Source organism: Podarcis raffonei, chromosome 9 (assembly GCF_027172205.1).
Source record: "Podarcis raffonei isolate rPodRaf1 chromosome 9, rPodRaf1.pri, whole genome shotgun sequence".
NCBI classification, from domain to species: Eukaryota; Metazoa; Chordata; class Lepidosauria; order Squamata; family Lacertidae; genus Podarcis; species Podarcis raffonei.
In genome coordinates this window covers 21,791,829-21,814,137 of record NC_070610.1, presented here as the reverse complement: position 1 = coordinate 21,814,137, position 22,309 = coordinate 21,791,829, and the positions used below count along the sequence as shown (strand labels likewise).

The 22,309-nt window shown below is 39.8% G+C and overlaps 1 protein-coding gene across 6 annotated transcripts in view; it reads right to left on the bottom strand.

Moving 5' to 3' along the window:
* Positions 1-10,756: 10,756 nt before the first annotated feature.
* The window catches only part of MICU3 (mitochondrial calcium uptake family member 3), a 47,736-nt gene continuing 36,183 nt past the window's right edge, over positions 10,757-22,309 (bottom strand). For 3 of the 6 annotated variants that reach the window (XM_053402404.1, XM_053402398.1, XM_053402400.1), the window contains 6 exons: positions 22,183-22,278; positions 19,542-19,642; positions 17,011-17,182; positions 13,586-13,694; positions 12,748-12,905; positions 10,757-10,831 (listed from right to left, as the gene is read on the bottom strand). In XM_053402404.1, the coding sequence (XP_053258379.1) occupies positions 10,763-10,831; positions 12,748-12,905; positions 13,586-13,694; positions 17,011-17,182; positions 19,542-19,642; positions 22,183-22,278 (705 nt within the window). In that variant the 3' untranslated portion in view covers positions 10,757-10,762. Of the gene's footprint in view, positions 10,832-12,338; positions 12,382-12,747; positions 12,906-13,585; positions 13,695-17,010; positions 17,183-19,541; positions 19,643-22,182; positions 22,279-22,309 lie in introns of all 6 variants that reach the window. The other 3 variants (XM_053402401.1, XM_053402403.1, XM_053402399.1) reach the window with 2 other exon arrangements.

Here is a 22,309-nt window from a genome sequence, read left to right as displayed (position 1 = left end):
GGCGTGAGGCGGCGGCGGCGGCGGCGGCCGCTCCTCCCCTCAGCCGCCTCCCGCCTCCCCCCGCTCCGCGAGCGTCGTCCTTCCTTCCCGCCAGTCACAGGCTAGCTAGGAAGCCGCCTCAGCCAGCTCTTTCTCTTCACACACAGACGCACACGCAAAAACAAACAAACAAAAAACCAGTACTCTATATAGGCACTCACACATATATAATTGATTCCGGTGCAATAAATCCCCTCAGGAACATAGGCACCAACATCTAGGGGCTGAGGTCCCTTCGCCCTATAAAATATTGCAGGGAGCCAGCCCCACCCCAAAGTTGATGGGCATTGCCACTCAAACATGGTGTGTGTGTGTCTTGTGATTGATTACATGGGCGTAGCTGCACCCCCATCAAGTAAATAAATAAAAATACTTAACCAACTGTATCACAGATAACTCGGTTCTGCCTCCCCACCAACATAAAAACTGCCCCCTAAAATAAATCCATGATTGATTATGTGGGGCGGGGTTTACCTGCCCCCCAATATATTTTATTCAAGTAAGCACCCCTGGTCAGGAACAAGTACCAGCAGAGAGGCGCTGTTTAATTATGATTTCCCTGAAAAAGGGAAGTGGGGGAAGCAGGAAGCAAGAAAGGCACCTATTCTATTTTTGATTTGTAAGAAAATCACATGCCCTTGTGTGCCTAGATGAAGGCTGTGTTACCACCATAGCCTCTGATCTTCCTTGAGGCCACAGTTGTGTTATGTACACCAGGGAGACTCCAGGCTTGTTGGGTCTATTTTGTTTTTTTACTAGAACCTCAAGATGCCCCAATCTGAGCAACATGCAAAAGACAGGATGAAAGGCGAAAGTGCCTCGGAATGCCTTTTGAGGCTAAGGATTTGCTAGTCCTAGCCAACCACAATGGAAAAGCTTAACTTTAACTCACCAACTCACTAGTGAATACTGGCTAAATGAGTCTCTTCTAGCTGGTAAGTAAGTGGATGTGATGGTCAGTCTCAGAGGTCTGTAACCATGGGATGTGGTAGATCCGCACTGCTATGTCAGAATCATAGGCGCCGACTCCATGGGGCTTGAGGGGGCCCGAGCCCCCTCAAAAATTCGTTTGGGGGGGCTCCGCCCCCCCAATAATCTCCGGCGCCCCTCCAGCAGAGCGCCATCGCCGCCCCTCCCCCAGCCCAAAATGCACAGGGGGGGCGGGCTGCATGCCTCCTGCCCTCCCTCCCGAGCAAAAGCTCCACCCAATTTCCTTTGGAGCTGATTAATAGGCGCAGCACGCTCTCCCCTATTCGCTCACGAGGAGGCGGCGCCACTTTATTTGCATATTCATGAGCTTATTTATTATTCATGAGCTTTCCCGGGCCCCCCCAATATTTTTTATAAGTCCGCGTCGCTGGTCAGAATTGTTAGGTACCATGTGCCTCTTTAGCCCATTCAAGCCTAGAGCCTTAGCTTTTGAAGTCCTGTGGGATTTGTGTTCTCAGTATTCTTAACTGGACATCATTTCTGTCCCTCTCTTAATGGCAAGGTGATTTGCAAATATAGTCAGCAATAGAAAGTAATAGAAAGTAACAGAAAGGGTTTAAACTTAAATGAATGCAGAATTCATCATGCGAAAGGCTGGACTGGATGAATCCCAAGCCGGAATTAAGATCCCCGGAAGAAATATCAACAACCTCAGATATGCAGATGACACAACCTTGATGGCAGAAAGTGAGGAGGAATTAAAGAACCTTTTAATGAGGGTGAAAGAGGAGAGCGCAAAATATGGTCTGAAGCTCAACATAAAAAAAAACGAAGATCATGGCCACTGGTCCCATCACCTCCTGGCAAATAGAAGGGGAAGAAATGGAGGCAGTGAGAGATTTTACTTTCTTGGGCTCCATGATCACTGCAGATGGTGACAGCAGTCACGAAATTAAAAGACGCCTGCTCCTTGGGAGAAAGGCGATGGCAAACCTAGACAGCATCTTAAAAAGCAGAGACATCACCTTGCCAACAAAGGTCCGTATAGTTAAAGCCATGGTTTTCCCAGTAGTGATGTATGGAAGTGAGAGCTGGACCATCAAGAAGGCTGATCGCCGAAGAATTGATGCTTTTGAATTATGGTGCTGGAGGAGACTCTTGAGAGTCCCATGGACTGCAAGAAGATCAAACGTATCCATTCTGTCTGGAAGGACAGATCGTGAAGTTGAGGCTCCAATACTTTGGAACCTCATGAGAAGAGAAGACTCCCTGGAAAAGACCCTGATGTTGGGAAAGATGGAGGGCACAAGGAGAAGGGGACGACAGAGGATGAGATGGTTGGACAGTGTTCTCGAAGCTACAAACATGAGCCTGACCAAACTGCGGGAGGCAGTGGAAGACAGGAGTGCCTGGCGTGCTTTGGTCCATGGGGTCGCGAAGAGTCGGACACGACTAAATGACTAAACAACAACAAACTTAAATAGCAGCAAATTATTATGGTAATATCCACTAGCTTTTTATTGGTATTTCTCCTGCTTGAAACTGGTAGTAAAGTTTCATCCAGTTATGGAGATGTTATGTTCAAATACAGTCTCATCCACAGGAGCCAACTTTGCCCCCCAATAAAATATTTGAGGGGTCTCCCCCCGCAAGTTGTTGGGCATTGCCACTCAAATGGTGTCAGTGCACCGTGTCATGTGATTGATTATGCAGGGCAGGTCTTACTTGTCCTGGTCTCACCTGTGCGGAACTCTATGGCCCTCCAGATATTAGGACTCCAATTCCCATCAGCCCCAGCCAGGATAGTCATTGGTCAGGGATGATGGGAATTGTTGTTCAGCAACATTTGAAGGGCCACTGGTTCTCCATGTTTAATGGGCCATACCGGATGGAAACTGGCATTTCTGTTAAAATGGCAGCAAAAGAGCTGTCATCCTCACAGACATGACAACAATATTAAGGAAATAAAGTGCAGTGATTTCAAGTATTTAAAAATAGTTATTTCTTCAGTCTCTTCCACAGATAAAGCAGGGAGGTGAACAGCTGTATTTATTCAATACATAGGAACACATGAACAATTAAAGTCCTGAGGCTACTAATTTATTATATACATAAAGCCGTTGTATGGGTTGCCATGGCTGCAGTGTAAATTTTTGGGATTATATATATTGGAACAAAATACATAAAAATCTGTGATAATAGATTTCCTGTAGACCTCTCAGACTTAAGTCAGAGTGCTGTTCTTTGGCCTATTAACCATGAAAATGATACACATACCCCAAAGTCCATCTACCCTCCTATGTTTTGCTTAAGCCATAGAATCATAGAGTTGGAAGAGGTCCTGAGGGTCATCTAGTCCAACCTACTGCAATGCAGGAATCCTGCCCACAGCCATCCTTGGGTGGGCTGAAACCACCAACTCTCTGGTTAACAGCCAGATGCGCTGCTCCATTGTACCACAGTGTTGCCTGTAATAACGCATTCAAAGACGTCCTCTTGACACTCCAATCTATGCACTAAATCTGTACAAAGAAGGGACACCATTCTAAGTAATACAGCCTTGTGTTTTATGCTTAAAACAATGAGAAAAAACTCAAACAAAAAATGCTTCTCATTACTGTTTATAAGAATTACTGTTTTAAAAGAAGATAATAGTTGTTGTGGGTGTGTTTGTGCTACCCAGCTTTTATTACCCAGCAGAATTATTTTTGTTGGTCCTAAAACATTTATGATTTAATCATTCGTCGTAAGTCATGATTCATAGAGGCACACACAGTAACTGCTTTCCTAGCATTTGGCTCCTGATTTTAGAAAAGTGATTCAAATAATTCTTGTGAAAATAAATGGACTGGGTCCAAACTATTTCAGCTATGAGCAACCCCACATATATCCATCTCCCTAATGTAAATAATGCCCTGTGTGCACTAGGAAGGAGAACGAAAAGCAGGAACACTTCTGCCTAATGAGTGCTCACTTTCATGTGCACGCTGCCCCCTCCCCCCTTATTCTGAAGTTGTATAGTCCAGGGAAGACTGTACCACGTGATTTCCTAATGTGTTTTTTGGCGTCGCGGTGAGTGTCTTAGTAGAGCAGGAATGGGCTCATAATCTGTCAGTTCTTCATGCCAAGCAACTTCTCTGCCTAATGGTCAGTTCCTTGGCATACAAGAAAAATCTTGCGGATGAGTGTATATGCCAAATGTTTACTTACTAGTGCAGCTGCTCAGCTCTGTCTCCTTTAAATGCAGAACTCCCTAGCAGTGCACCTCATTGCTATTTCTTCCTGGAAAAGAGCAAGCAAGCAAAGCCCAGCCGAGTAAGCAGGCAGTGCAACACTGACTCAAAGGAGCCATCCATCCAGTGATAGTCTATACTAGTGGCTCCCAACTGGTGCTCTGTGGACTCCAGGGAGTCCGTGTAACGCACCCAGCGGGTCCATGGCACATATCCATCAACTGTCCAGGACATCCCTTTTTTGGGGACATCCAAATACATGATGCCCAACCACCCCCAGCCTTGCACCAACCACTTCCCAGCTGCCCACTGACTGGCAGACACTACTGCCTATGCTGCAGTTCCTGCAGCTCCATGAGTCTGAGATCATCCTCCATGGAGAGACCCAGCTGCTTGCCAATGAGGTTGCGGCTGATCCTGGTTCCCCAGTGCCTGAAGTCCAGGCATCTCATGGTGGGGAAGGGCAGGAGTCTGGTGTCTGGATTGTGGCCCCTGGATCTGGGGAAGCGCTGCTCAGCTCAGTCACCTTTGGCCTGAGGCTACCATCTCTCCTGCTGCAGCTGTGGCCCCTTCTGCAGTGGCCTTGAGGCCACCTGGGAAAGGTGAGCGTTTGGGTCACTCCCACAAGGGACCTTTCACTCTGGCACTTACTCTGGCCTTGCATACGTGACAGCTGAGGTCAAAATCAAGATATATAATTATATGTGGAAATGACAGTTCTATGCTGTGGTTGCATAGTATTACAGACATTTATCGTTCTCTGCAGCAGCAGGTTACTACCATATAAATGGATATGGGACTGTGTTAAATTTAAATACAGCTCTATGCTGTATATACATTGATATTGTAGTTGCCTACCATAAAAGAGAAGCTTAGGAAATAGACTTAAAAGAGAAAAATAGGAAAGAGACTTAATTATTTTTTTAAATAATGATCTATCATTTTGTCCTTGTGTTACTGCTGCAAATTATATTTGAATGGGTTATTTTATCTGCCAATGAAATCTGAAGTATGTGAGTTTTGAATGTTGAATGGTGGCAGATAAGTCCCTTATATGTTAAAGAATAGCCAAATCAAATGAGGGGATTAATGTCAACAGAATGTTGAAAAATAGGAAACTGGTATTTACTTGCCTCTTTTACGGGATATGTGTATATAGTTCCCTGCCTATTTTTTTATTACCCAGTAAAATTATTTATAACTCATACTGACTCTAATACACAGTTCAATAAGTGATGAGTCACAATTAATAAAAAATATATACAGGAACTACTTTATTACTAAATTTTGGTAAGCTTTTAAAGGAATGTAGTAAGACCAGGATTCTTGTACAATATACTGTGCTGGTAAAGATGGGGACACATCTTGTTCAAAGGTACATGCATCTTGTTCAAAGGTACAAAGATGCATCTTGTTCAAAGGTAAGCTAGAGCAGCTTCAGGGGGATGACTATCACATTAGGATCACAATGCATTTTATGCAACCAGAGAGATTTTGGGACTAGTTTCAGAAGGCAAACACAAAAATTTGGCCTGGCACACCTATTTCAACCACGGAAAAAGCAATGTCCAAAGGCATCTTTACCCAATCCCACTGATCCATTCAAGCCCACAGGAGGGGGACTGGTGAAAACGGCGTCTTAGGAGACATGTAACTTTGGCAGGACTGATACAAGGAAACAGAACAAAATAAGTAACTGCTGGAACTACAAAATATGTGCACTTGTTTAGAATATTTATTGAGGTTAGACTGTAATGGAAAAAAAACTCCACAGTAGTCTGGCTTGTACACATTTTAAAGGGAGAGACAGAGAAAGGAAGGATTCTAGTAGAAGCATTTAATGCATTACTCTTGCATGTAGTTTAATCCCTGTAACAGTGATGTAAAATTATACATTTTGGAAAGAGAAAAGCCAGAATTTCTATACTATGGCCTTGGTTGTGGAAAGCATACATTTGTTTAGTTTCCAAACTTTATTAAATATTCTTTTTCCATGTTCTTCCTCCAAATTGCTCCTTAAATCTGTCTGTGTTGACTCGATTTTTCTGTCTTCTGTTTAATTCATACTTTTTGTAAATATAGCACTAAACTGTTTCAAATTATGGGTGTGATCCAGCACACATTTATGTATCCTATATTACCATTGATTTTAATTAACTGGATACAAAGTTCATGAGTCATATATCTATTTTACTGAAATTCTTAACTTACTCCCATTGACCTTAATGAAGCCAAAAGTACCACCATGTAACGTTAGAAAATTAGGGCTAGGTCCTACATTTATCTTACCCAGGATTCTCTATGCACAATGGTGTAGATACACCTCTCCTTTTGCCCCACCTTGCTAGGTATATAAAATCATTTGTGATCCAGCAATCCCTCAAAACTGGGTAGCAGGGTGTATGATTATTGTGCACAAGCCTCTGAACTGTGTACCTGCACCTAACATTACATAAGTGAAGAAATGACGCCTAGCCTTCTATCATGTGTAGAGGTTCTGCCAAGTGAGTCTGTGAACTAGTCAGCAGAGCACATATGATAAGAAAATTTCACTGTATCCATTCATTATCTTCTAAAAAACCCCTACTGCTATAGAACATTTATTTTAAAAAGCAGTCTTGAAAGCTGCAGCTTACTGCCTGCAGTTTTCACATGATTTCTTACTTAGCGACCTTTTAATTGACATATCGATATAAAATCATGGCACTTTATCATTATAAGATTCTGTGACAGGCTATGACTAAACATTAATGCAGGCATTCCATTTGTTTTGCAACTACCAAAACTGGAAGCAAACTAGCACAAAATTTAAAGCCTCTTTTAGTGTTGCATGCTAGCTAACTCCAGAAGACAATGCATCTGTCTACTAAGTCATGCACTACATGACTAAAGTATTTTCAGCTAACTAAAGAGAGTGCAAAGAAAACACTTGGGCTTGGAACCCAAGTGTCCAAGTGCAAGCAGAAGTTGCTTTTGCTCATGCAAGGAGATGTTCCTGATTTCCAAGGATTCCTCTTTCCAGTAGCAGCCCCCTGAAATTCCAGAGGGTCTCTGACTATCAGGAGCTGCTTCTGTAGGGAAATGGGTCTACAATGAGGAAGAGCCAAGGAACCCCCATTTTGCAAGTGGAATTATGTTCTGTTGTCAGGATCCAAGGATTGTGTATTAAGATAGCACAGAATAAGTAGGCTAGGAAACACGTTTCCTTTTGCAGTGCTATCCATAATTATATAATCCGAAGTCAGCACATTCTGATTAACCTATTGAGTAAAGCATAAACAATAAAACTACTATCCTTGAACCAGCTGAAATTTGATTTAGTCCAACAGAATGTAATGAGAAACACCAGGATTAAAACTGAAATACTCCAATTTAAGTGGCTTGTGTACTACTGTACCATAATGTTTCCATGTTTAAACTATTTCAACTTTCACATTAATCTATACTATAAGAGCTTGTTTAGCATAATGTTTCAGAGAGAGTGGACTAAATGCAGCTTTATAGCTTTGAGCTACAAAATTTTCTTCTGCTTCGGAATAAATCTCATTTTACATTTCCTATTTGCTTTCCACATGTTCCTATTACAAAATCATATGAAAACATTTTTTCCTCCATAGCCGTAATTATAGGCACATTTAACAGCCTAACAAACATATTAAGAAAATGGAATGGCATATGAAAACAAAATAAATACAACAGATGTTTTTTAAAAATACATTCCTAAAACAATTCACATTTTGTTATTATATTTAAAGTGGAACAATCCCCTCCAACTCAGGGCAGTAGATGTATTTGTCCCACCTGGAGAAGGAGAAGGGTGCTATACGTGCAGTTTCTGTTATTGATCCAACACTTGGGGCTCTGCATCTGGAGCTGTTGCAGAAATAACTCAGCTGTTTTTAGGACTACAGTGGTGCCCCGCAAGACAAATGCCTCGCAAAACGAAAAACGCGCAAGACGAAAGGGTTTTTCGTTTTTTGCGTCGCTTCGCAAGACGATTTTCCCTATGGGCTTGCTTCGCAAGATGAAAACATCTTGCGAGTTCGTTCGCTTTTTTCCTAAAGCCGCTTGAAGAGGCGAAGTTGCGACGGACCGTGCTTCGCAAGATGAAAAACATCGCAAGACGAAAAGACTCGCGGAACGAATTAATTTTGTCTTGCGAGGCACCACTGTAGATCGTGTCCTTTCATGCTAAACAGCTGATCAGCAGGATTTTAATTTCCTTGAAAGGGCTCCAAAAGATCAGGAATGATTGCCCCATGCATACTTTTTAAAAAGAAATGATTTACACTTTCCCCCCATTAGGATGGATCCAAAGCAACTCACAAAGATAAAAACAGATAATGCTAAATCATAATATTGTTGTATTGGGTTTGGTTGTAAGTGTTCTGTAAATATAACCCATTTTAAGACTGCAATCCTGTGCACACTTACCTGGGAGTAAGTCCTACTGACTTATTTCTCAGTACATGTTTAAGTCTTCTCTGAAGATGACTAATTAGAAAATAAAATCTAATAGTTAAATAAAATTCTTACGAAGATTCACTTGAATCCTTGTAAGAAGAAATATTCAGAGGATGACTCTCACTCCACAGACACTCACACCTAATGAAGTGAATGAAAATTATACAGCAGGGCACTTTAGGAATCACAGTCCAAGATGATAAGACATAGCTACAGCTGGAAGATGTTTGGCTTAAATACCAACTTCATGATTTCTGCATTCAGTTTGCAAGGCATGCCCAAAAAGAAAAAGAAAAACCATCAGCGGTGAACAAAAGTGGAAGGGTCTTGTCATCCATCACAGCATATCTCTATTCCGAAATTGCTTCCAACGCTGCCTAATGTGTTTGCTTGTTACAGTCATCACACAAACATAGTAGTCCTTCAACCCATATTTCGGTTTTTTCTGTTAATGAAACAAACATAATTACAGCTACATTAAAGGAGGTCTGTATATAAAATACAAAACAAAACAAAAAACTCTAAATAGCTTACAAGAAGCTAGGTGTTTTGGCTATGGCCCTTACCATGCAAGATTAAAACAAAACCAAGAAAACCTGGCAGTGCCTCTGTTAACAGCTAAGGTAAAGGACAATATCTTTGTTTAACCCTATTCAAAATATAATCTGTTTTATATAAATAGGATTTTTAAAAAGTCCTGATACCTTAATTTTTTAAAAAATAAATGTTTAAATATTAACACACAAAGCAGAAAAAAATTCTTAACTCTTGTAGAATTAATGTAGGTTCGAGCCAGATAAAGTGTAGATTCTTGAGCAAAAACTCTAAATCTCTAACCATTGAAAAATGCAGGCTTGAAGGCTAGCCACTTGACCATGGGAAATAAAAATCATTCATAAGAAAATAGCTTGCAAGAGAAGAGTGCTGAATCTGCTGTGTGACTTGTGAGCAGGCAGCATTTTAATTACACATGTGCTTTTGAACTGCTAGGTTGGCAGGAGCAGGGACTGAGCAACGGGAGCTCACCCCGTACTGTTCGGCAAGTCCTAGGCTCTGTGGTTTAACCCACAGCGCCACCCACGTCCCTGGTTCAGACTAACTTCTATCTATTCTAGCATTCCAGCCACACTGGAGTCTGAAGTCCAAAGGAAGCTCATAAGCAAGACATGAGAACAAAAGCTCTCTCCTTTGTGCTCCTCAGCAACTGGTATTTAGAGGCATACTGCCACTAGAATATATAGATATCATGAAGCCACTGGCAGCCTTATTCTCCATGAATGAGTTGATCACCTTTTAAAGCTGTCCAATTTGGTGGCAGTGAATGGCATACTTTAACTATGTACTATGTGGAGAAGTATTTCTTTTTGGTCTGCCTGATATCTCCAACCATTCAGCATATTTGGATGAGCCAGTATTCTTGTATATGGGAGAAGGAGAAAAAATTGTATTGATTTTCTCCATACCATACATTTTACCTACCTCAATAACGTCCCTGGTTCTGCACAGGGCAGATGCTCCAGGCCCCTAATCATTATGTGTTTATATGAGGTATAGGTCTCACTGTGCTGTTGTGGGAAACACTGTCTTGGAGCTTAACACGGCTCCATATATGCCAGAGATCACCAATGTGGTGCCCGTGGGCACACATACTCCCATAGAGGCCTTCCGTGGCACTCCCCACTCTGCATGCTGAAAGAAGGAGTTTGTGGTAGCCAACAGCATAGGTTGCAGTGCCTGTTTGGTATGGTGCCCACAACAATTTCTTCAATTTTCAAATGTGCCCATGGACCCAGAAAGGTTGGCAACTCCTGATATATGCTAACAAAAATAGGTAATACAGGAGTCCTGGGTCACAAGCTTCCAGACTCAAGCCAAAAGACTTGGACATAGATTTTCCTAGAACAAACAAGTTCCCCGAGGAAAATGGAGAAGAAATTGGAATTTTGATTCTGAATGAACTGAACAAAATTATACAGAGTTCACTTTCTGATCAGTTATTTTGATTCTCAGTTGTCAAATGAAAGGTCAGCTAAGTACAGTGATAAATCTTTAAACAACAGTTTTAGAAACACAGTGCATCATAGACATACCATAGTTTATCTGCTATTGAGTTCCTTCTTCACACAGGATTTGAAAGTGGTGTATTTTTGCAGGGTTTTGTAGCCCTGAGAAGAAGACAAAGAAGTGTGCATGTGCAAGCATCATGTGAAGGCAGCCAAAGGTGAGCGTTAGGAGAAGATGGCATGAAAATAATAAAGGAATTGTACTTGTTAGTCATAGTGTAGAAAACTCAGCAAAAATAATTTTAGGCTAAAATATTCATGCAGCTGTGATACAATTATGTATGATACCACAATATAGGAATAACTATTAATTTTAAAGATGCTACAATAGAGAGTGTTGTTTCTTAAAGTTCTTCGTAAAGAAGAGAAAAAATGCATGTTTTAAGCAAAGATTTTGAATCTACATTTTAAATAAGGTATTATGGAAACAGCCTCCATACTCTACTTTCATACAGCTTGTGTGAAATTACGTACAAACATCACTACAAATTTTGGCAATACAGTCACTGTCCACAGGGTGGCAGTTAAACATACCAGATCTCAGAGCAGAAATTTGTAAAGTTCGGGTTAGAAAACAATTATAAAATCCCTTAATACATTTGCAAATGAGACATAATATTCAGAATTATGAACAGTGTATATAGGGAATGCTAAAAGAAGATTGGCTAACAACACATTTTAACCCAACACTAATAACAAGGACAATCAGCAACTCCACACTACTGTGGCACTTTTAAAAAACAACATTCAGAGCACAAGCAATGAAATAAATTTTGTCACCACATTTTGAAGGCAAGGTATTACATAGTTGGCTTGCCAATTCAAATGACTAGAGAAGGTGTATAGATTCCTTCTTCCTTCTTTAAAGTCCTCATAGATCAGATATGATGTAAGAAATCAAAACTGGGGTTGTATGGGTATTTCAGCCCACTTGCTTTAATCCTGATTTTGAGTCGCCCTTTGAGCTTGGCAGAGCACAAAATAGCTAGCACCCCACCTCATATGTTCCCCACACTTCCCTGGCAGTTCCCATGTCCTAATGGGGAAAACACACACCCATACATTGGAGAAGGGCATTCCAGTTGGCTGAGGATCATGATATCTGCCACTGAGGCGAAGCGCTGCTGTGTTCCATGCCCTCTGGTATTCCCTCTTCAAGACATTTTTTCGTTAGAGAAGGGAGCTTTTTCAGCTGTTTAAATAGTCCAGCCCAATCGTTTATGGGCTGAGCAAGTAGGTAGCGGCTCCTTCCTACTTATAATCATTAACCTAAAATATTTATATTGTACATGTATTTCAGGCGTATAAATAAATGCAATCTGATTACTGTATTTTTGATAGAAGACTAAGCCTAATTTAAAATGTGAAATTAAATGCATAATTACACAACAGTATTTACAGAATTACTTAAAAATACATTGTGACAAAATTCATTTCTGCTGACTACTATTTAGTTAATTTATTGTCTCTAGGGGGCAGTCAGGAGTACAGATTAAACTTCTAAAACTTCTAAAACTACAGGCTATCAAAAGCTTTTAGACATCAATTTCCCAGTCTATAAATTGCAATGACGAGACTGAACCTTCTAGATGATTAACTGGGGACCTACTTGATCAACAGCAAGCTGAATCAGAATGTGTCTGTAGACTTGGCTATAGAAAAAACAAACAAATCCCAGTTCTGTAAATTAAGGGTTAGTAAACTAAACATATATGGAGGTAGTTTTAACTTCAATAATAACCATAGATTAATCATGAGTTTCATTTCAAAGTCAGACTAATGTTACTGTTTATCGCAACATACACTATGAATTTTGGCACATCCTTAAATAATAATAAAATACACATCTATGTGATGAAGTTCTAGAAACCCTTTCAAGTTGAAGAGTAGAACAGATATCTATGAAAAAAATGGCTATATTTCAGATAGTTTTGGAAACAGCAAAAATTTAATAGTTTATGGACTGCTTATATCTCATTCATAAGTTTTTGTGATTAAGAGATAATCCATGTTCTTACCTTGAACCCTCGTTGCAATCGGTCTTTCATAATACCAATAAATTCTTTGTAGCTCAGCTGATCATCTTTGTCTACATCAAAGATCTTGAAGACAGTGCTCACTAAATGCATTGAAAGCTTCAAACCTGTAGCTACATATACTGCACGCTTGAATTCATCTACGGAAACAAGGAAATTTAGCAGCTAGCCAAAATCATCATGCAACACAGTGATTACCAGTACTTATTATTGAAAAAAACTCATTCTCCATCACATATATATACTTGTCAAGAGCACTGTGTTCTAAGTGGCTGTTTATTATAGCTTAGTTGTACAGCTGATCTCTTGAAAAAAAGCAACTGCTAATGCAAATGATAAATGTGGAGTACAGAATACATCTAATATACACATATATTTTCATTCGTGTGGTTTGAGGTGGTTTGCTGGAGGCTTATAGTGTCTTGTATTATTTGAATTTATTCACAGATATAGTTTGACCATAGGTGGAAGCATGCAGCTTAACTCCAGTGGAGCTGCTACTTTACTGCTACTGTGGCTTTACAAACATATACCTATTAAAAAAAAGTATATAAATGGTTCATAGATGAGTCTTCCCTACCACACTTGCATATATTTATTAAATGGCAAGAAAACTCTTAGATACACAGAGGCATTTTATGTCTCATAGGATTCAAACATGGATAACTGCCATGCAGTACATACATATTTAAAGGATTTTGGAGAGGTCCAACAGGCAGAAAGAGCACAATACTTGATGCTCACACAAATATTAAACAAAACGGACTTCTTTTATTTTAATATTAAAAAAGGATTAACTATTGACATTAAATATTTTTACCTTTTCCTATGGAACGGTTTGCAAAATTATACATCTGCATTGCAATTGCAAAGTCTTCTAGATTATTCAAAAACTGGAAAAATGATCTGAATTCATCAAATGTAATGCCCTATGAATAAAAGAATACTGACATTAGTGCTATAGAATCAGCAGCAGCAGAATTCTTTAATTGTTTGGCAGCAGTTTTTCAGCTGATAATGGAGTCAGCATACAATGGAGACAGTTCTATACCTCTCATAGCCCTCTTCCCTGACAAAGTTGCAATCCTGCTGCCACAAGCCAAATTGTACTAGCAGAGAAAGAATGCCTCTCTCAGGAGGAGTCAGGCCTCTCCCATGTGGCCAAATGGCCAAAGCTTTATTGGTAATACCTGTTCCCCACTTACTGGGGAGCACCACTTGTGGCATGGTGTGGTGATGGGAGGAGGGAGCAATTGGCTGTGGGAGCTTCCTGCAAGCCTGTGTGCTTTCTACTCAAGTGGGAAGTTGGGAGTTGAGTGTTGTTTTACTGTCAACAAGCCATGATCTGAAGCCATCTCTTATTGTTGGCTTACTCACTCTGGTTTATTTTGCCTATGGCTTGGCATTATGTATCCTTCCTTCCTTAACCAAACTACTTAGACGTTTTGTTACTATCATGTGGTATACACAATTTGTTTGTTTGTATGGAAATAAATAAAATAAAAACCATGGTTTGTTTGCCCACCCCATCCCGGAAACTCACTAAGCTACAAAGGGACATGGCAAGAGCAGCTGGAAACTAAATCAAATTTTGGAGAAACAAGTCATAGTTTGTTTGATCTGTGGACAACTGATGGTTAAATTTTAGTTTGATAAGCAATCCATGACTTTGATTTATGTGTATATGATACAGATACTGTTTGTCCAGAATTCAAAACATGCAGTTAGGTTTCTTTGCTCTCTAATTCTTTCTCCCATTTCCCTAACTCTGAATATTTGGTCTTTTTTTTAGGTGGGAGTGGGGGTACATGACTCATTTTATTCTTTAACAAGTATTTATATTTTTAATGCTTGTTTATACCACTATTATTGTAGCACATTCATTGTTTCTTTTTAGTACTGTGCTTTAAGTATATTTGTTGAGTGCCTTATCTGTGTCATGATACCGAAGCACTTTGGGTGTTTTTTCCTTTTAACTACCACTAACTGCTAAATGATGCTTACTTGCTCTTTTTTAAGCCCCTCAAACTAAAATGTCAAGAGTTGAAAAGTGTGATCATTTGAAAATAAGCTGAACTGTTTACAAATAGATCTAAAACAGTTAAACCTGATCTTTCTGTAAACAAATAAAAGTGAATTATATCCAAAGCACTCCATGCTTGAAAGAGTCCCTGCAACATCAACCCTATTGGTTTGCACTGATGCATTTAGCTGCCACTATGTCTCTTTGTTGCTTAAATTTACTCCAGACAACACCTTTGTTTCCTAACAAACAGTTTAGCTAGCAAGGTTATTTGCTTTTGCAACTGCACAAGTTCTTTGAAATCCTCTGTTTAGTCACTTCTAAGTACCACTCACTCCACACTGGCCTTCTACAAATGATCCTGTGTTAAGGAGACTGAAGAACTAGATTAAATGTGTTAAAAGAGCATATACCCTAAAGATGGCAAAACTGCACATGGGACTTTGTGGCATTCTATCACAATTAAATAATATGTCATTTAGGATAGATTGTGTTGAACATCATCTTTTGTAAGTTAAAAAACCCAACAACCTAAACATGCTCATTCAATAATATTTATGACAAATTCAACCCATCCCACTAAAAGGTGAGCACTACAAAGGCCAAAGCCCTAACTCGTGACCCTTCCAAGTAACAGTCAAAGTCCTGGTTAAACAGAAATGTTTTAGCTTGGTGCCTAAAAGCAAACAATGATGTCCCCAGGTGTATATCCTAGGGAGAGCGTTCCAGAAATGGGGAGTCACTACTGAGAAGCCCCATGCTAAAATTGTTTTACCAAAGACAGCTATCTGGCTACTGAATTTTGCACTAGCAAAGGCAACACAATGCATACTGCACTGCCGCAATCTAACCTAGTACATCTGTAACCCGCTTCAACCACCCCTTTGTACTTTGTAGATGGGGCTGTTCTGGCTACATCAAGACTCACACTCAATAGTTTACTACTGTATTGGTAGAAACGAGTGGGGCACTTCAAAAAATGTTTTTCTTTTCATGGTTCAGCCACTCCATCCCATTCCCCCTGGTTTTCTGTCCCAGTCAGCCAGCATTCTGTGCCTATTACCATGATCAGTTCTCATTGGGTGTTTGTGCTTTTTTCTCATATTGGGACACGGTGGTCTCCAGTCCCAACTACATTAAAATCTTTGATTTCTCCACTGAATTCTATCAGAAGCTGTAACTTTCATCATTTGGGGACTTATCTACATACCCTCAAACATTAGTCCAATGAAAATAGAGATGTTGACCCAGTCATTCTGGATGGCTTCCAACATTTTATATATAATAATAAATAATAAATAATTAAAGATTAAAACCTTCCTTATACTGGGCTGCCTTCAGATGTCTTCTCAAGGTTGTATAGTTTCTTATCTCATTGACTTGGGGGTTGCATTACTGCATACTCTCCAACATTTTTCCAATGAAAATAGGGATGTTCCAAGGGAAAATAGGACATTCTGGGATCAAATCAGAAACCAGGATAGCTTCTGTAAATCCGAAACTGTTCCTGGGAAATAGGGACAGTTGGAGGATCTGTATCTATATGAAGCAGGAAATGGGTCTTCCTACCATTTTTATATCTCTGTGCATCTTGCTTTGTATTTATCTTTCAGTTACTCATTTCCATTCTCCTTCCCATCTGGTTTTCAGTTTCTTTCCCTCTCAGTCAGTCAGCATTCCCTGGGTACTGTGCATGCTTAATCCTCATTGGGCTGTTTTAAGGGTTTCCTCCTTAGGGTTCCCTTGAGACTGCCGATACCTCCCTCTTGTGTGTAGTTGTTGATGTATGGTCTACATGAGCAATGGCACTCAAATAACTGGACTACAAATAGAATAAAGAAGAATTCTGTTATAATTAGCCATTCTGAGATAGTATCAAAAGCCAGTGAAAGGTGTTGTGTAAAGTATTACTCCTTCCTGCCTATGTGCCCAGGCACCATTCAGATGCAAAATGAACCCAGAATGTCCATGTCCAAAAACTCAATGAAAATGAATGAAACCTAAGTGGTTAACAGGACCTGCCCATATTTCTCATTTTTCTTTCTCCAAAACTATTTGGCCTATTCCAACCCATCCCTCCTTCCCACAAATCCCACCTGCTAAACAGCAGGTATCACATTTCATCACATGTAACTGGAAGTGATTGACATTTTCAGGTAACTGTGCTTTCAATCAGGCTATGATTTTGTGTGTGTGTGTTTGGGTCTTTGCTGAAAGCTTACTTGCTCTTCTGGCATGCTGCAGCGTACGTTTTCCAGATAACTTGATGTATTTTCCACATTTGTATATCTTAAAAGTATATGAGCAAAGTCTTCCTCACTGATGGTAGTCATTCCATTAGAGTATGAAAGAAATTCTATTTCAAGAACTTCAGTTTGGAGATTATCCATGAACCTGAATTATAAGAGGTATTAATTTAATAATCTTATAGCTCCATATGTAGAACCCCACCCCCTAATATTTCAAACATTCCAATTCATGCAAAATTAATAAGCTTGCAATTTCATTAACAGCTGATGGACTTCTTGGTTTGACCTAGTAAAGGAAATTTATCATTGGCAGATCATTTCTGCACACATAAAAATATGGTGAAATATATAGAGGTGAAATTTGTGGGGCTAAAATGTGATGCAATGACAACAGAAAGATATTTTAATGCCAAGGGCTGCAAGCTTCCAAAGTTACATGGTTTAGTATTGCACTCTATACATGTCTATTTAAAATGCAGTCCCATTATTTTAAAAAGGTCTTACTATTAGGTAAGTATATAGGATTGCAGCCTAACTCATATTGGTTTCAGTGTGTTTTAAGCTACCTAAATGTGCAAAGGGTTTAAGCCAAGGAAAATAAACACAATGCAACACTCATCAGAGCCAATCCACAGCTCTGCAAGTGCACATGGAGCTGCCGTTTGAACAGGCACGATAGCTTCACATGGAGGACAACAAAGAAGCATTTACAGAGCTGTCCATGTTACTAAAGCCAATAGTGAAGCCCTTTTACAAGAAGAATTTTCCCTATCAGACCTTATAGCACATTGGAATAATAGTGGGGAAAGTAGAAGAAACACATTTCTCTACAATTGAGGTGGGGAACCTGTGGCCCTCTAGACTACAATTCATGTAATTACTGACTAATGGTCTTACTGGCTGGGGCTGATGGGAGTCGGAGCCCAACAAAACCTGAGGGTGGGTGGGTGGGGGACAGGTTCTCACTACTGTACCATAGATTTTAATGTCAGAGAGGCAAAGAGATGCTGTTCCTTTTAAGTTTAGAAAGTTACATTATTTCTAAAAGGCACAGAAGTACATGTTTAGCTACAGACAGAGGCTGCTTATCTGTGAAGGTGGCTTCTCACCTGTCATCTATGTATAAACTTTGTGATCAATTGCAAAGCTCTATAGAGATCCAGTAAAGATAATTCTCAACATGGAATTCAGTGCATAAACAAGGGCTCTAATGCAATGGAACTCTTGGATCATTCAGACCACAAAATACAAAATAGATATTGTCAGGGGCTCGGGAGCAGAAGCACAGGGGAGAGAGGAAATGGAGAGCGAAGGGGAAGAATCTGAGGGCAGCGTAGGGGAGTATGACAGTGACCCGAGAGATTCCATGAGCTTCTCCAGCGAATCAGAAGATTCCCAGAAGGGGGCGCCGATGGTCAGGGCAAGGGGGGTCCCAGGGGGGACGCACCAGAAACAAGGGGCCAGCGGGGACTCCCAAAGCAGCAGCGGGAGATCAGGACCAGCTTCCCCACCAGAGCGTAGTGGGGGGGAAGAGTCCCATGTGTCAGGACCAGCGTCCCCTCCAGCGGGGAGAGATGAGTCAGGGCTGACCACGCCTCTATCGGAGAGTGGGGGAACGGAGGGGAGGTCAGTTCCAGCTAGCCTCCCCGAAGGGGGAAGCAGTGACAGGAGCAGTGTAACGGTCAGGAGGAAGGTTGCCGGCTGGGCGCGCGCGCCAAGTTCGAATGTACAGGCACGCGGGACAGCAGAAAACCCGGATTGGGAACCAGGTCCTAAAGCCCGCCGGAGGCAGGGGGAAGACTCAGGGGACTCAGCGTCAGAAGAGTCTAGGAAGGGCGAGACCCCGACGGACAGGCGGAACCAGAGGAGGAAAGAGCAGAGGAAGAGGTGGAGCAAGGCTAGAGTCTTAAACTGGTGTCTGGGGGGAGGAGATTCAGACGGAGCTTCAGCGGTCTAGAGTTTGAGATGTAGAGCTGTACACTGCGGCTGTGAAAGCTAAACTGAACTTCAATAAAGACTTTTGTACATAACAACGAACCGGCGTTGGTCCTTTGTGAGCTGGGACCTCGGGCAGCTCTGACAGATATAAACCAAAAAATCAGGATTTACCAGTGGCTGTAGAACTGATTCATATTCACTACAGAAAATAAGATACATTGTATTTTCATATTTTGATCTTCTAAATGGGGTACTAATGTATTTCTAAGTACTACAGAATGCTATGCAGAACACTATAAAGGTAACAAAAAGCTGTTTTTAGTTGCTGGGAATCACAAGTGCTCCCTATAGACATCTGGTTAGTCTATAGGGCAAGATAGGCCTTTGGTGGCTCTTCTCAGTTCTGGGCTATGGAAGCCATAGACTCCAAAGTTTTTTTAAAAATATCAGAAAGTACCTTCTAAAAATATTTAAGAATACAGACAATATTATTGGCATGTATGATTTCTAATATGACATATACAAAAGGATTTGTACATATGAAAAGTATTAAAAGTAAGGCTCACCTATAAAAATCTTCAAAGTTAAGCTCAGCCTTTCCTTTCTTACCAAAAAAGTGTACCAGCAGTGTAGTATCGGATAGTAAACCAGTGATGTCATCTGCACGCTTAAAAACATATTAAGTATATTAATTGCTTAGTGTTGTAATAGCTTTAGTAACAAAAATAAAATCCACAGAATTTTATCAATGCACTTTGTTTTAAAAAGATTGCTTCAAGATTAAATGCATCCATGCATCAAATACATATTAAAACTATTTGCAAGATCAGTTAGTAACGTTAGTCAGGTCATACTTCCCCACACAATATTTTACATTACATTTTAGCCTACCAAACTTAAAAAGTGACATGGTATGATCAAATGTGCTAAATAAAACCAGGGACCTGGGTGAAATTAATCAGAATAGTGAAATAATACAGTGAAAATAAGTTGGCACATTTTAAAAAAGATTATGATGATGGATCATTGCAGACGTATTTCTCATCCATAGCTTTGTTAATGTCAAAAAAGTCAAGGGAATATTTTGTTGGAGAAAATAATAAGGCAGGCCTAACTCAGGATTCTGTGCTTTTTTGTTTGTTTTGTTTTTTTGACAGTGATATCATTTCTCTGCAAAAATCTGTCCATGCAAAAAATGTCAACAATTCTACTTCCTATGAGGAAAAACCTCAAGTGTGAACAGAGGAAGAGTGGAATTATAAGAAACTGTTCTATAGTTAAGAATATATATTCACACATTGAGATATTTTTAACCTACAGCTTCTGAAATTGTAATCTAATAGGAGTAGCAGATCCTCAATATGAGACCTGACTAGCCGACTTTCAGATTCATATGGTACACAAACCAGATATATTTAAGCAGTATGAAGGATTGTGTATTTTCTTTTCTATTTCTGGACAGCATTATTAACTGTTGCATCTATTTTTTATTGCTTATTTATCAAAATGCTGCCCTTCTGAAAATGCAAGCTTGACCTACAGTACCAGCTCAAATAATTGGCTCCCAAAGACCTTGCAGCAAGGCTACACTTGATTCATACAAATGACACTGACAGGTGACCATTATATCAATAGCTTCCAAACCCTCTGAGTACAGTTGGTCCTGAAATGGTGCAAATTCAATTTACAAGCACATGACAGATGCACCCCAGGACTTGTATTCTCTAGGTCATCCCAGGTGACCAAGGGAATTGCTTACATGGTAGAATAATTACAATTTCTATGAATTTTATATATTCATCATTATACTCAATACTCTACAAGTAAACCACCTATATCTACATGAAAATAATTATATGAATTAGTGGATGAGAAAGAAAAAATGGTTATAAAAGGGCTTAACATGGAGAATAATTTGTTGTGTATGAACTATATCCTAGGGTGGATATACAAAGACCAGAAAATTCTTTATTCTAGGCAGCAGTACTCTATCAGGATCTATGCACATACTGAATGAAACCCTTTAATTCTGACTTCCCAAATAAAATGCTTTTCCTCTTCAATTCCCATAGCCTCAAGTCAGTGTTTATTAATGCATTCATTCCTTTCATTGAAAGAAGTCTAAATGTCTCCTCTTCCTCAAATGTCTTCCTTGTCAGTCTCACATAAATATGAAAATTGCCTTTCGTCTAGCTGGGAGGTCTGTAGACGCACCAAACGGGGCTTAAACCCATCAGCAAGTAAGACACAGAGGTAATGTCAGATGAATTTTCAACTTGCAGTGGGGATTCTGTGCCTTCAATAGTTATGTAGAAAAGGGAATCTTGGCAGGCACAACTCCTCATGCAACTACGAACAATTGCCCATGCCTAATTCCAACTTCATATCTACTAAAATTAGCTGTGCCCAAATAATCCTAAATGGAAGCTATTCCAATGTACAATGGTTGTTACCAGGCAGAGCTGTTCTTTTAATCCACAGGTAGGCAACAAGCAGCTCCCAGTTGCATTTTATGTTGTCCCTCAATTTTTTATGATGCTGTCCCATTCCATCCTTACAGTGTTTTCTGCTTCCAGTTGGTTTCCTCTGTATTTTTCCTGGGTTTTTATAATTTCATCCCACTTTTGCTATGTAAGGAGCAGCATTCTAAGTTAGCTAATTTATAACACTTTTGTTTCTGGCCCCACATACAACCAGCATATGTCTCTGACAGATTTACCCCAAGGGAATGTACCCTTCAATAGAGAAAGGTCGCCCACTTCTGCTTTTATGAAACATAAATGTTTATCATCAGATGGTTCATTAAATGGAAAGCACTGAACCTATCTTTACCTTTCAAATGTAAAAGACTAGTTCTTAAGATAGGCATACTTATAACTGTGAAGTATCTTTTCAAAATACAATATAATGCAATAAAATAAAAAGATATCCAATATTCCAAGAATGAAATAAAACCAATTATTTCACTGTTAGTAAACAAGAAATATGGCAGTTTAAAGTATGTGTCAAATGCATGTTTTTCTTATCCAACAAATATCACAAATGTAAATACCAAACAAAAACCATGGGGAAAACAAAAACAACTCCAAAGCAAGGAGGAGGGGTAATTAAAAAGTTTAAAATATTTAGAATATACACAATAAAATGGAATATGAAAAAGAAAAAGAAAAAGAACAGCTCATGGACCATACGGAGGTTTTGTTATACCTCTGCAAGGTCCGAAAAGAGTGCCTGGCTTGTGCTACGTCTCAGAGTATCCCAATAGCTTCTTGGAACCAGGTCCTCTCCTTCTGTTTTTAGCACCTGCAAAATTTTCAAGATGCATAGGTTTGGT